This window comes from Aspergillus pseudoviridinutans (genome assembly GCF_018340605.1).
Source record: "Aspergillus pseudoviridinutans IFM 55266 DNA, scaffold_5, whole genome shotgun sequence".
NCBI lineage: Eukaryota > Fungi > Ascomycota > Eurotiomycetes > Eurotiales > Aspergillaceae > Aspergillus > Aspergillus pseudoviridinutans.
Genome location: NW_025091285.1, coordinates 1664240 through 1676814, shown reverse-complemented (window position 1 = coordinate 1676814; position 12575 = coordinate 1664240). Strand labels below are relative to the sequence as shown.

Genomic DNA, 12575 nt, shown 5'->3' with positions numbered 1-12575 from the left:
ATGGAGTCACATTCACAACTTGCTATCCACCCATTTGGGCTTCCTCTTTTCGACAAACGCCCGCAGGCCCTCCTTGATATTTTCCCCCTCATACAGCCTCTTTGACCAGGTATCGACGAGCAACCGACTCCCATCTTCTGCGCCGACTCCCTCCCAGCCCAACTTGATGCCTTCCCGACTCACCACCACGGCATCGGGACTGTTGGCCGCAATCAGCTCCGCGATCTCGATGGCCCGTTTCACTACCTGGTTCGCCTCGTCCACCACCTCATTGACAAACCCCCACTCTTTCGCTTCGTCCGCCGAGACTCTCCGCCCCGTCAAGGCCATCTCCATCGCCCGCTGCCGCCCCACCGTACGTACCACCCGCGGCAACGCCCCCGCGATGGCGACTACCCCGCGCTGCACCTCAGGCAGCCCGAAGAACGCCTGCCGACAGGCCACAACCATATCCGCGTTGACGACCATCTCACATCCACCGCCGAGGCACAGCCCGTTGACGGCGCAGATGATGGGTTTCTTGCCGCTGCGCCTTGATAAACCGCCGAAGCCGCCCTCCGGCATGGGTTTCCGGGTGCTGTTCGACTGAGCTTGGCTGTTCCATTCTACGGGGACATATACCATTAGCATCCATGTCCTCATCCTCATCCTCCTCTTTGGTAATAGGTGCGAGGAAAGGCACCGTAACGTACCTTTCAGATCTGCGCCGGCGCAAAACGCCCTCCCTGTTCCGGTTAGGATCCCCACGCGCAGCGAGGGCTCGTCGTCCAGCCACTGCCAGATGGAACTGAGTTCTTGGTGGCCTGTTGTGTTGATGCAGTTTAGGTCGCGGGGGCGGTTGAGGGTTACGAGGAGGATGTGCGGGGAGGGGAAGGAGATGGTTGCGTGTTGCGGGTTGGGTGGGGGTGTTGTGAAGGGCATTTTTGATTGATTTTGATTCTTTGAGACCTCTGATGGATCGAATGCAGGAGGAATGAGAGTTGATTCTAGGTGTTGTTGGGGGAGGGAGAGGATATATGGAGCTACCTTTTGAAGCTCTGGGTTTGGACTATCGGTTGATGTGGAGAGGCCGAGGCCCGAGAAGCTGTGATGTGCGGAGTCGCGGCGCGGTGGGTGACAGTATCTGAGTATCTGATTATCTGGTACATTAGACTCTCAAATTGAAAAATACAAAGGATAAGTTGTTGAAAGATCATTATGATAGTAAAAATGAAGCTATATTTACACCTATTTACTCGCATCAAATATGCCATACTGGACTCATCGAACTACCTCACCCATCGCCAACGCCAGAACTCCTCTCACGGCAGTGATCTTGGATATCAAATGTACGCATCAACTCGTGTAAAGATCCGCCCAGGTTAATCACGCCTTGTTGATCCATCCGCTGTGCACCATAAAATCGTAGATTCGACTTGTTTTCGTAGTATCAATCTATCATACCATGCTCTGTTAGTAAACGGAGCGGAACGACAAAGATGTGGATCCTACCTTGCAAATAGCCCGTGCATCCTTCTTCTTAAGACTCCCCCCTTGTTTCATCGCCTCCTTCAACAGCGTCTCTTTGATCACCAGGTATGGCTTGGGTTGGATGTGAAGTACATTGCAGAGCTCCACTTCCTCCTTGGTCAAGAGATGCAGATCCGGTGCGCCTTCATTCTCCAGCTTCCACGGGATCACTCCGCTCAGTGGCTGCACCACAAACTTGGTTTTGGTGGGCTGGGGTGTACTCAGTCCGTCTCCGTTACTGGCGAAAGCCCGGTCGAAATCGTTCAGGGGGACGTTGGCCGGCTCGGGAACCTTGTTTGCACCTGGGACTTTCTGTAAGCGCAGAGGAAGCTCGGGTGTTGTCAGTTGACTGGCCGCGGATGGCTGCTCAGGCTGCTGCGCCTGCTTCGGGCGAGTGCTGGCGAACCGATCAAACGATCCCTGCGGCATGAGTCTCTGCGCGCGCTGCTGCTTCTCTTGCTCATACTTCTCTCCGCCCTTGAGGTCGCCAATGCCCATCTGGCGCCATTCCTGCAGCTGCGCAATGGCCAACCGAAGATTGTGCTCGTACTCTAGGCCCTTGTTGAACTCCTCAAAGTCCTCATGATTCATCATCCGCGCAAATGGTTTGGCCTTGTTCAACAAATCCTTCTCTTCCTTGGTGCGCTTCTTCTCCAACGCCGTGTTCTTCCGGTATTCCAGCAGATTATGTTCGAACAGAATCTTCTTCCGCTCCGTCCGCGCAGTCAGACGTGAGTTGTAGATGTCAACCACGGTCATCTTCAGTTCCATCTCCGCATCAGTCTCCCCATTTGGCGTCTCTCCAGCACCCGGTTCGAAGGTCATGTGTTGCACAGCCTCTTCGGCCTCGTTCATGAACTCTGTCTCGAACTCCAATCGACCAGGCATGTAGCCTTGCACTTCATGGCAAGCTGGTACACTGGCAGTAGGTTTTTGCTTGGGCGTCGTAGGAGGAGCCGCCTTGGCCGCTTCCTTGCGCTCTTCAATACGTCGCTTCTTGCGGGCCTGGAACTCCTCCTTGGAAATGGAATCTTGTAGGCTCGTATCATCGGGATCCGCTCGTTCGGGTAGGGGAAAATTAGAGCTTTCGATGTACGTCCTGATGTAGTGATCGCGTACTTCGTCTTTTGTGCGATATCCGCCGATGTGATCTGCAATGTCCGCCCATGATCCCAATCCGTATATCTCTGCACCCTCCAATAACAGTAGTTCCTCGTCGGCACCCCAGTCTTCTTCGAATATGGGAACCGAATTCTGTTCGATGACCTGGTACGGATGGGTAGAAGGGTCATGATTTTTCGATTTCTCACCAGCCGCAAAGCAGGGGACACAGAGGTCGTATTCGTGACAGGCGGGATGGGCGCATGATATGCGAACCTACACTCGTCACGTCAAATCAGCTATCGCTTGCTATGCTTCCATCGAGCAGACAATCAAAGAATTTTCATACCGTCGCCGTTACATCTGCCGAGCAGATATCACAGTGATACTTGGTGCCTGCTTCGGTGCCGCGTGAGGCGGTCTTCTTCCGTATTACACCCATCGATTGTGAGTTCCTATCATCCTCCTCAGAACCCTGCTCCGTTGCGAACACGCGTATGAGCCCTCCAGTAATCTGAGAGGGCAACTATTGTGCGCTGGGGCCGAAGGTCATCAACAAAAGAAAGAATTAAAGTTGTCGAGGGGGGTTTGGCAGTGAGGCTGATAACAAAGGGATATGTATGGTCTCCGCAGCCGAAGCGGAGGTACGCGGGGAGTTGTGACTGGTCGATCAAACCAAGACTGGGATAACAAGGAAAGATAGGCTAGTGTGATTGGAAGACAGTGATTGCGAACGATAGATGAAGATCGATTCACCAGATTTTGGGGCCTGTTGTGTTGATTCAGATTGATCAGCTCATTTTAATCTCTCTCTCTCTTTTTGATTCTCTGGTCACCTATGGAGTAGTCTCCAGCAAATACCAGTTAGAATTGGCCGAATCTGGTGGGTGACGACCGGGCCTGTGGCTGAAACAACCAACTGGGGCTGAGGGAAAATTGCACAGCCCCAACTGGTACCCAAAACAGAATTTCTGGCCTCAGGCATAAAGGCACATGATGTTGCTGCGCCGGAGCCAATCAGGGGACTCTCTTCCCTTTCCCCTCTTCAGCCTGTCAAGAGACATTTAACTTGTGGAGGTACTTCCTACGTTACGGCTAACTGAAAGTCTCGGTCTTCGTAGGACGGAGTGTCTAATCCCCCTCCCTTCTTCATTCCTATTATTATTATTTTGAACTTAGACCTCTCTTACTATCTCAGAACAACATCAACCTGGGGTCGTGTTTTCTTTTCCGACCGACGACTCCCTTTCGCGGCCCTGGTTGTTTTCCTTGAGATTCCCCTCATCCTTCCTTATTCTTTATCCCTCACCCCCGTGTTGTGCCTCAATTGCCTGTTATCGATCATCTTAGGAGATTCGCTCCGTGTCTTGCATGTCCGCTGTGGCTGTGGCAACTCAGTATCCTCTCGCATTGGATTGATTTCAATTATCTACTTTCGCAACGGGGATTGTGTTTCTAAAAACAATCATCGACTTATCCTTCTCTCTCCTTTCCTTTATTTTGGTTCCGTTCCGAGGACATCCATCTATCTTCTTTTATCATCACCCCTCTCCTTAAACCTCTTCCCCCAGACTCGCCGTCACAATGTCGTGGAAGCTCACTAAAAGTATGTTCAGTTGGTCTTCCCATTCCCTATTGATAGTAATGTCTTGTATTTGTACGCGGTACTGATATTTTTGTTTTTCTGTCGCAGAGTTGAAGGAAACGCATCTTGCGCCTCTGACAAACACCTTTACCCGCTCATCCTCCACATCCACCATCAAAGGTGAATCCGGCGAAGAGACTCCGGTAGTTTCGCAGACTCCGAGTATTTCATCCACAAACTCCAACGGAATCAGTATGTGCTCTCCCTGTCCCTTCTCTCTCCCTCCCTGCATAGCCTGCTGTTTTCTCCCCTTGTCTTACCCCAAAGGTTCCCTCTTATTGTATCACACAAATATATCGTGTCTAACATGGTGTAAGATGCCTCGGAGTCGCTCGTTTCACCACCTGTCGACCCTGTCAAGCCTGGTATCTTGATAGTCACTCTTCATGAAGGGCGGGGCTTTGCACTTTCCCCGCATTTCCAGCAGGTTTTCACTTCGCACTTCCAGAACAACAACTATTCGAGTTCAGTTCGTCCCAGCTCCTCTTCCTCTCACTCTACCCATGGACAAGTGGCTTCGTTCGCGCAAAGCGGCCGTCCGCAGTCCACGAGCGGTGGCATCAATGCTGCTCCAACCATCCACGGTCGCTACTCGACCAAGTACCTCCCCTACGCTCTTCTGGATTTCGAAAAGAACCAGGTCTTTGTCGATGCTGTTTCGGGTACACCTGAGAATCCTCTTTGGGCCGGCGATAACACCGCTTTCAAGTTCGATGTGTCTCGCAAGACCGAACTGAACGTCCAGCTATATCTTCGCAACCCGTCAGCTCGACCTGGCGCCGGTCGGAGCGAGGACATCTTCCTCGGTGCGGTCAGAGTTCTCCCTCGGTTCGAAGAAGCCCAACCCTATGTGGACGATCCCAAGCTCAGCAAGAAGGATAATCAGAAGGCAGCCGCGGCTCATGCAAATAACGAGCGTCACTTGGGTCAGTTAGGCGCAGAGTGGCTCGACCTTCAGTTCGGTACGGGATCAATCAAGATTGGGGTCTCCTTTGTCGAAAACAAGCAACGGAGCTTGAAGCTGGAAGACTTTGACCTTTTGAAGGTGGTGGGTAAGGGTAGTTTTGGCAAGGTGATGCAAGTCATGTCAGTATTCAGCCGACAACGCCTTCTTTAATGATTGTACTGACCTTTTTCACAGGAAGAAAGACACTGGTCGAATCTACGCTCTCAAGACCATTCGTAAGGCCCATATCATCTCACGATCGGAAGTCACACACACCCTGGCGGAGCGGTCCGTGCTCGCCCAGATCAACAATCCCTTCATCGTCCCCCTGAAGTTTTCGTTCCAGTCTCCCGAGAAGCTTTACTTGGTTCTCGCTTTCGTCAATGGCGGAGAGTTGTTCCACCACCTCCAGCGGGAGCAGCGGTTCGATATCAACCGAGCTCGTTTCTACACGGCCGAGTTACTCTGTGCGCTCGAATGCCTGCATGGCTTCAAGGTCATCTATCGTGATTTGAAACCCGAAAACATCCTGCTTGACTACACGGGCCACATTGCACTTTGTGACTTTGGTCTTTGCAAGTTGGACATGAAGGACGAAGATAGGACGAACAGTAAGTCGCCTATTTTGAAGATTGTTCTTCCCATTCAATGGCTGATAGGTCGTATAGCCTTTTGCGGAACTCCTGAGTATCTTGCGCCTGAGCTCTTGCTTGGCAACGGCTACACGAAAACTGTCGACTGGTGGACTCTGGGTGTTCTTCTCTACGAGATGCTAACTGGTCTTCCTCCGTTTTATGACGAGAACACTAACGACATGTACCGGAAGATTCTACAAGAACCCCTGACTTTCCCCAGCAGCGACATCGTTCCTCCGGCTGCCCGTGACCTTCTGACGAGGCTGCTTGATCGTGATCCTCAGCGTCGTCTTGGCGCAAACGGCGCGGCAGAGATCAAGTCGCACCATTTCTTCGCCAATATTGATTGGAGAAAGCTTCTTCAGAGGAAGTACGAGCCAAGTTTCCGACCGAATGTGGTATGTATCAATCTCCCGTTTTTACCAAGCCCTGTCACTGACCATACCATTACAGATGGGCGCATCTGATACGACCAACTTCGACACGGAATTCACTTCGGAGGCACCTCAGGACTCGTACGTCGATGGGCCAGTTCTGTCACAGACAATGCAGCAGCAGTTCGCGGGCTGGTCATACAACAGGCCTGTCGCTGGTCTTGGAGATGCCGGTGGCAGTGTCAAGGATCCATCCTTCGGCAGCATTCCTGAGTGAGCAGCTCTTCAGTGTTGCTAACAGGCTAGCCTGGACCAAGAGGTAGAATGGCTTTCAGATTTCGGGTGAAAGGGGAATTGTTTGATACAATTCTAACTGCCTTCGTTTCTCGTTCCCTTCATCTTCTTTCTGAGTTCCGGGCACATCTATTTTCTTATCCTTTGTCCTCTCGCGCCCTTTGCTTTTAGCACAAGGAGTCCATGGCATTCTCAAGTTCTCTTGGAATTATTCCCTCTGAGTGATCTCAATCTCAATTGAGCGGCTTGTGTTGTGTTTTTTCCCTTTTCCTCTTGCATTTGAGATAAGTCAAGGCAGGTACCTCCAACCAGTCTTTTACTGTCTCTCATTCGTGTTGACTCGCATCATGTTTCGCATTCTACATAACATTTGGGCGTCTTTTTCTTATGCCCGGAAGATGTTGAGGAGAGCGTACAGTCAACTTCGAACCCTGTTTGAGAGTGGTGTTCTGAAGTCTATGACCTGTGAGCCTGTCTGTTTCTTATCTCCCAACGCCCTGATCTGCTGGTCTGATCCTATGCAACAATCCTGACTTGGGGTATCACTTTTCATCTTCGTTTTCTTTTCTACAATCTGGTGAATTGGTTTCTCTTCCTTCTGGGCCACTTCAGCGCACCTGGGAGGCCTTTCGTCATCCATCGCAAAGCATGAACATGACTGGGTCATAGACAGCAATGACATTTTTTTTTCCATGAAATCGGCTATCAAAAGTATGGCAGTCAAGCCGTTTTGAGCGGACCATAACACGCTAAGGACGCCTCCAGAAGCGGAAGCTATAGGTGAAGTTGAAAGCTCTAGGAAGCTTTTACATAGACCCGAGTTAAGGCCAGTCCAAATCCATTAGTGTAATCAGTATCAATGGTTCCGCCGACCTGCGATACAGAGACTAATTCTTTGGCCTCATTTACGAAAGGTATTGTCAACAATGAACTTGATCAACATGTGACAAATACACAAACCGGTGGCTACAATGGGAATGTATGGATGGAATAGGCAAGCGAAGAATGAATCAATAGAAATTCTGCAATAAATCTAGGTAGTTATGTAAAAGAGAATCGTTCCCGAGGTAATCGCTCGAGCTTTGCTTTGAAAAATTGAAGCGACATTACCCCATTTTCCGCACATTATCACATCCCACCGCGATGCGTATCTAGGCCTCCGTTTCCACCTCCGCAGTTCCATTCTCTGCACTCCCGGCGATTGCCTCATCGTCTGCGTTAATGTCGATCAGGGACTCGGACGATGGCGGTTCAGGGACGACACCTTCCTTCTCCAAGCGCAGGTACTCATCCCACTCTGGGAACAGATCGTCGTCTGTCGCTACGACATCGGGAGCACCGGGGGGAACACCGATGAGGCGAGCGATCTTCGATTTCCCAGATTGTTCCAGCGAAGCCTTCCACTGGACAACGAGCTCAGGAGCCCGGGTCGGTTTGTAGGTCTGTGCGAACAGAACGGCCTCAGCGAGGCGGTTGGTCCGCACCAGGAGGTCGATACAGCCATCGACATCCCCGAGCGACCACAGGCTAGAGAAAGCAACGTTTTGGAGACCTGCTTCAGAAGCTTGCTCGGCCAGCTGGTGGAGACCGGCATGTTTGCCGCTAGCGGTGTGCAGAAGGAGGAGCGATCCAAAATCCTTCGCGTTCGTGAAACACTCCTCGGCCAAAGCAAGATTCCACGCTGCCATAGCGGCATCGCCAACGATCTTCCACTTGTGCTCCACGTTGGCTTCACGGGCAATTTCAAGAGCGGTGTCGAGGTTGTTCAGCGACAGAGCAAGCTCGAAGCGGTGCTCTGGATCGGTGGCCACCTCCAGTGCCATTTCCTTATAGCCTTGACCTTCGAGGAAGCGGGCAACTTTGTTCATTTGGTCCTGAGGAACATCCTTGAGCAGTTCCGCGGCCATGTCCATGTCGCCACGCAGCACGACTGTCTGGTACTCAACCATGCTCAGCGACAAGCCGAAGGAAACAACGTTGACATCCTTGTCGGCAAGGTAGATACGACCATCGCGAGGCAGATAACCCAAGACATACATTCCCTGGTCAAAATGAGAGATTGTGTAGGTCTGGTCACCAACAAGGTAATTAAGGCGATTTGTCGAGTTGGTATAAATAAAGCAGTCTCCAACCCATTGACCTGTCCTGACAGATTCGTTGACGTCGGTGACAACCTCAAAAGCAGACTCAACACCATCTTCATCGGCTTCGCCAGCATTCAGCCCGTTGATGTAGTTCTCCTTCGAAAATCGCAGAACGTAAAAAGTGTCTTCACACGCAAGTGTGACCAGCTCTCCGGACTCAGACCAGTAGACCTATCAACTTTGGTTAAGAGATGCGATATGAGAACCGGGCTTCCGTTCTTAGACTTACAGCTTTGGGTTCAACTTCAATGCGGCGTACAAGGTTCCCAGTCTCCCAGTCGAACATGCCAATTCCTCCCTGACCCTTCACACCCAGAAGCACCCCCCCGGTGAGTCCTTCGGCCTGGAATCCCACATCGAGGCCACCGGTTACTTCCTTGAAGTTCTTAAAGATCTTGACACTGGTCGGTGACTCCCGAATGGCATAGTCGTTGCTGTTGTCCTTTGAACCCCAGGCGAAGTCCAGAGCCTGACCGAAAGCCTTATTTCTCCATGCAAGGGCAGTGTAAATAATGTACTCTCCGTCGCCGCAAACCGAAACAAATCTCCCGTTGGGAGAGTGTGATAGTGTCTGAKGATAAATTTCGCACGAGCCCAATTCCTTCGTGGGTAGGGAAAGCGGCGATCCATCTTTAATGCTGGGGTCACCACCCTTGATAACTGTCGATACCACCTCGTTATGTCTTGCCCAAACAATCTTGCCAGACCCATCCATCGAGACAGCAGGCTCTTCTCGTCCCATCTTCACGACCACCGCACCGTCATCGAAACCCATAGCAATACCTTGTCGGCCACGTTGATACGCAACACACCACGCTCTCTCCAGACCGTAGCTCAATGATTGCTCCAATCTGTATGTGTTTGCGTGCCATAGCTTGATGGTACCGTCCTCAGATCCGGAGATGATAACCGGCAATTCAGGGTGGTAACAGGCAAATGAGACATTGCTTGTGTGACCTTCCAAGGTCGCAATGAGTGCCTTGGTCGTGTAGTCCCAGATTTTGACGGTTCTGTCATCAGAAGTCGTAAGAAGATATGGTTTGTCGGCTTGCGGGTAGTAGTCAACGTGGTTCACACCCTTGGTCTCGTGAGCTTCCAAAGTGAAGTTAGCATGGGGGGAGCCCAGGCTCCAGATCTTGACAGTGCGATCTAGGCACGCAGAAGCGAATGTGTTCGTGTCCTTCGGATTGATGGCCAGGCCCATTACATAGTGGCTGTGACCTTCGTAAACTTGAACACACTTCCAACCTTTCTCCCAATCCCAGAGTTTAATCGTCATGTCATCGGAGGCTGTGAGAACAAATGGTTGCGTGGGGTGGACAGCGATCGATCGAATATAGTCCGGGTGAGCTTCGAACGATGCGATCTTCTCAGACGTATTGTAGTTGTAGACGCGGAGTTGGAAATCATCGGAACCACAGACGATCCAGTTCTTACGGGCAATGAATCGTCCCGCTCGTACAGGGACATCGGTAAGCTCGAAAGTTTTGATAATTGACTTGGGGGAAGATATCCGTCAGTCGAGCTTCACAAAAGGGTCTTCTCAGTGCAGCTCACCTGAGTCTCATATGACCAGATGTATACGTGACCTGTATGTCTTCATCAGCGCATTTGCAATTGCAACCCCTCAGGTCGCTATCATACCGCTATATAAAGTCGTCAGGATCTGATAGCAGGTCAGCATGGTATAAGAGCGTAGAATCACCGAAAAAAGTACTCACCCACGGCTCCGTGGGATGGAAGTCGATGCCCTTCACCCGCTCCGAGCGGGCGAAAAGCTGTCTCTGTTAATCGCAACAATAATCAGCAACTATGTCAATGGGTATTCAAGCAATTGCAAGCCGGGGTATCGAGTCGACGGCATGTAGACGTATATGTATTTGAGTGCTTGCCTGCGTACCTTGACATCCAATCTCATGTTGTATGTGGGGGGGAGACTCTATGTGCGGCGTCGGGGGGTGCGGCCTAGAGAAGGAAGCGGAAACCGGGCCACGAGCCGCTCAAACAGCCCAGTCTGGGATTGCAGAGGGCTTGAGTGAGAGAAAATGTGTTGAAAATATGGTCAACAAATAAAAGGTCAAAGGTCCCCGGACAGAATGGCCCGTGAAGTTGTCACAAACATTCAGGGACTGGCAGCGATGTGTCCACAAGGGAACGGATTCCCGCCAGCTATCTCGAATGGGCTAGCGACTCCTCACCGCTCACCGCCTACGCTATTTGGTTCTTACTCCAGGGCATGGATATCTACCTATATTCAGAGATCATGATGCGCAACCAGCTGTTCAGAATCCAAAATGATCTTCCAGTAAGATTCGGCATCATCTAAGTGCGCAAATGCGCACATCGACGAACGTCATATGTGCTGAGGGAACTTGACGGGCTAGTCCCACTCATTCGCTTGACGATATGCTCAATGTGCATCCTCACAAAGAGTTACATATGCAGGAAATTGAAGCGGCAACTATGATCCCGTCCTTCAATGAGTCCAGGAGGTATGTGCCGAGTTCTACCACGCAAGGACTCGTCGTCCAAGAGGACAGCAACATCATCACTCCATATCCAGGCTCGTCATGCAGGCCTCAGCGTGTAGGACCCATGCGGCGCAACCACGACCAGTAATGGATTTTCGACCTCGTAGAAACGGTTGTTATTGTCTCAAATGGGTGCCCATTCTAATGTAGGGCCACTTTGGCTAATAAATACATGTAATTTTGATTCAAACGAGTAATGTGCGAGATATCAAAAGTCTATTAAGGCGAAGAAGGGGGAACACGATCGAAATAGACCCACTGACCCGGGCGAGGCTTCTCTTCCAGTTCCTCCMACCTGTAAATTATTAAGTATCAGCTCCCTGAGGGGTAGGGTGGGTACAAAAACTTACACTTTAGACTTGTACATTTCGTCAACAAGCTTCAGTTCATTTTCAGCGACCTGGATGACCTCCTCGATCAGACCAGCACCGATCTGCTTCTCAATCTCGGCAACCCTGCGATCTATGGTCAGTTGCACTGCTAGTGACCGCAGAATAAGGGCGTAGGTCAACGTACTGTTCTGCCTCAAGGGCTGGCTCATTCTCCCATTTCATTTGTTCGGTAGCAAAGTCTGAATCTTTCGCCTGTGTGGCAGTCGCCTCCTCAATAGCTTTGTGCCACCGTGCTTCTTCTTCCGCTGTACGAGCAGGTCCCTCGGTAGTTGGCTCCAGGGCTTCACCATCCCACTCCTCACCCCGGGGATTGTCGGTTCCGTCATCGCGCATAAATCCAGCATAAGTTCCATCGGCGAGGCGGAGAGAAGCGAAGCGCTCGGGTTCGGCACTGACAGCCTTTTTCACGCGCTCTAGCCAAGCATCATAACCTGGGGGCTTAACGGACTCGACGATCTGCAGGCGGCGGCGTGTCAAGGCTTCGGTGGATTGCCGGTAGACGGAGGACTCTGGGAAGCTCTTCAAGTTCTCCAAGGTGGTCCTGTAGAGGTGAATTAGGGTGGGACGAGGGCTGGGGTGGGTGACAAGGCCGGTCAAGCCGGTAGGAGCAAAGGGCTCCAAGTACCGGGCCGACTTGACGTTGGCCAGCAACCGAAACGTGGATCTCATAGTGATCTGAGGATATGTAGGAGATAGAAGAAAATCGGCCCAGAGAAATTCAGTGTTCACCCCCAATGGCCTAGGGATTCGACAATAGACGGACTATCTGCTATCTTCAAGGGTGTCTCTGCGGAGTGACCGCACGAAGGTTGAGGTTCCGTCGGTTAGCGGAGAAACAAAGACTCCGGGGCCTCATAATGCAGTAACCAGTCTAGTTCCCTCCAGCGAATTAATTCATATGGCCAGACTTGAGGTCAACTTGGACTTTATCAGCCAACGCGCTAAGGGGGCGTCAACTCACCCGCCTTCTCATCCATTCTGAGGATCAAAATCATCTCGCAGTT

At 51.3% G+C, this 12575-nt stretch overlaps 5 protein-coding genes across 5 annotated transcripts; 1 reads left to right on the top strand and 4 right to left on the bottom strand.

The window, feature by feature from the left end:
* Nucleotides 1-12: 12 nt before the first annotated feature.
* On the bottom strand, nucleotides 13-921 carry Asppvi_007648 (enoyl-CoA hydratase/isomerase family protein; the record flags this gene model as incomplete). Its single annotated transcript, XM_043303532.1, has 2 exons — nucleotides 13-605; nucleotides 693-921. 2 exons carry the CDS (start codon nucleotides 919-921, stop codon nucleotides 13-15), a joined length of 822 nt encoding a protein of 273 aa, XP_043159467.1.
* A 444-nt stretch (nucleotides 922-1365) lies between these two features.
* Nucleotides 1366-3052, bottom strand: adaB (chromatin-binding transcription regulator ADA2; the record flags this gene model as incomplete). The annotated part of the gene is made up of 3 exons (XM_043303531.1): nucleotides 1366-1434; nucleotides 1492-2886; nucleotides 2960-3052. 3 exons carry the CDS (start codon nucleotides 3050-3052, stop codon nucleotides 1366-1368), a joined length of 1557 nt encoding a protein of 518 aa, XP_043159466.1.
* A 1142-nt stretch (nucleotides 3053-4194) lies between these two features.
* Nucleotides 4195-6487, top strand: Asppvi_007646 (serine/threonine-protein kinase; the record flags this gene model as incomplete). Its single annotated transcript, XM_043303530.1, has 6 exons — nucleotides 4195-4216; nucleotides 4304-4447; nucleotides 4573-5341; nucleotides 5397-5812; nucleotides 5870-6234; nucleotides 6290-6487. The coding sequence occupies 6 exons, from the start codon at nucleotides 4195-4197 to the stop codon at nucleotides 6485-6487; spliced, it is 1914 nt and encodes a 637-aa protein (XP_043159465.1).
* A 1168-nt stretch (nucleotides 6488-7655) lies between these two features.
* Nucleotides 7656-10566, bottom strand: Asppvi_007645 (coatomer subunit beta'; the record flags this gene model as incomplete). Its single annotated transcript, XM_043303529.1, has 6 exons — nucleotides 7656-8819; nucleotides 8878-10146; nucleotides 10206-10237; nucleotides 10293-10314; nucleotides 10370-10432; nucleotides 10549-10566. 6 exons carry the CDS (start codon nucleotides 10564-10566, stop codon nucleotides 7656-7658), a joined length of 2568 nt encoding a protein of 855 aa, XP_043159464.1.
* An 832-nt stretch (nucleotides 10567-11398) lies between these two features.
* Asppvi_007644 (complex I NDUFA5 subunit family protein) lies at nucleotides 11399-12240 on the bottom strand (the record flags this gene model as incomplete). The annotated part of the gene is made up of 3 exons (XM_043303528.1): nucleotides 11399-11474; nucleotides 11530-11634; nucleotides 11696-12240. The coding sequence occupies 3 exons, from the start codon at nucleotides 12238-12240 to the stop codon at nucleotides 11399-11401; spliced, it is 726 nt and encodes a 241-aa protein (XP_043159463.1).
* Between the last annotated feature and the right edge of the window lie 335 nt (nucleotides 12241-12575).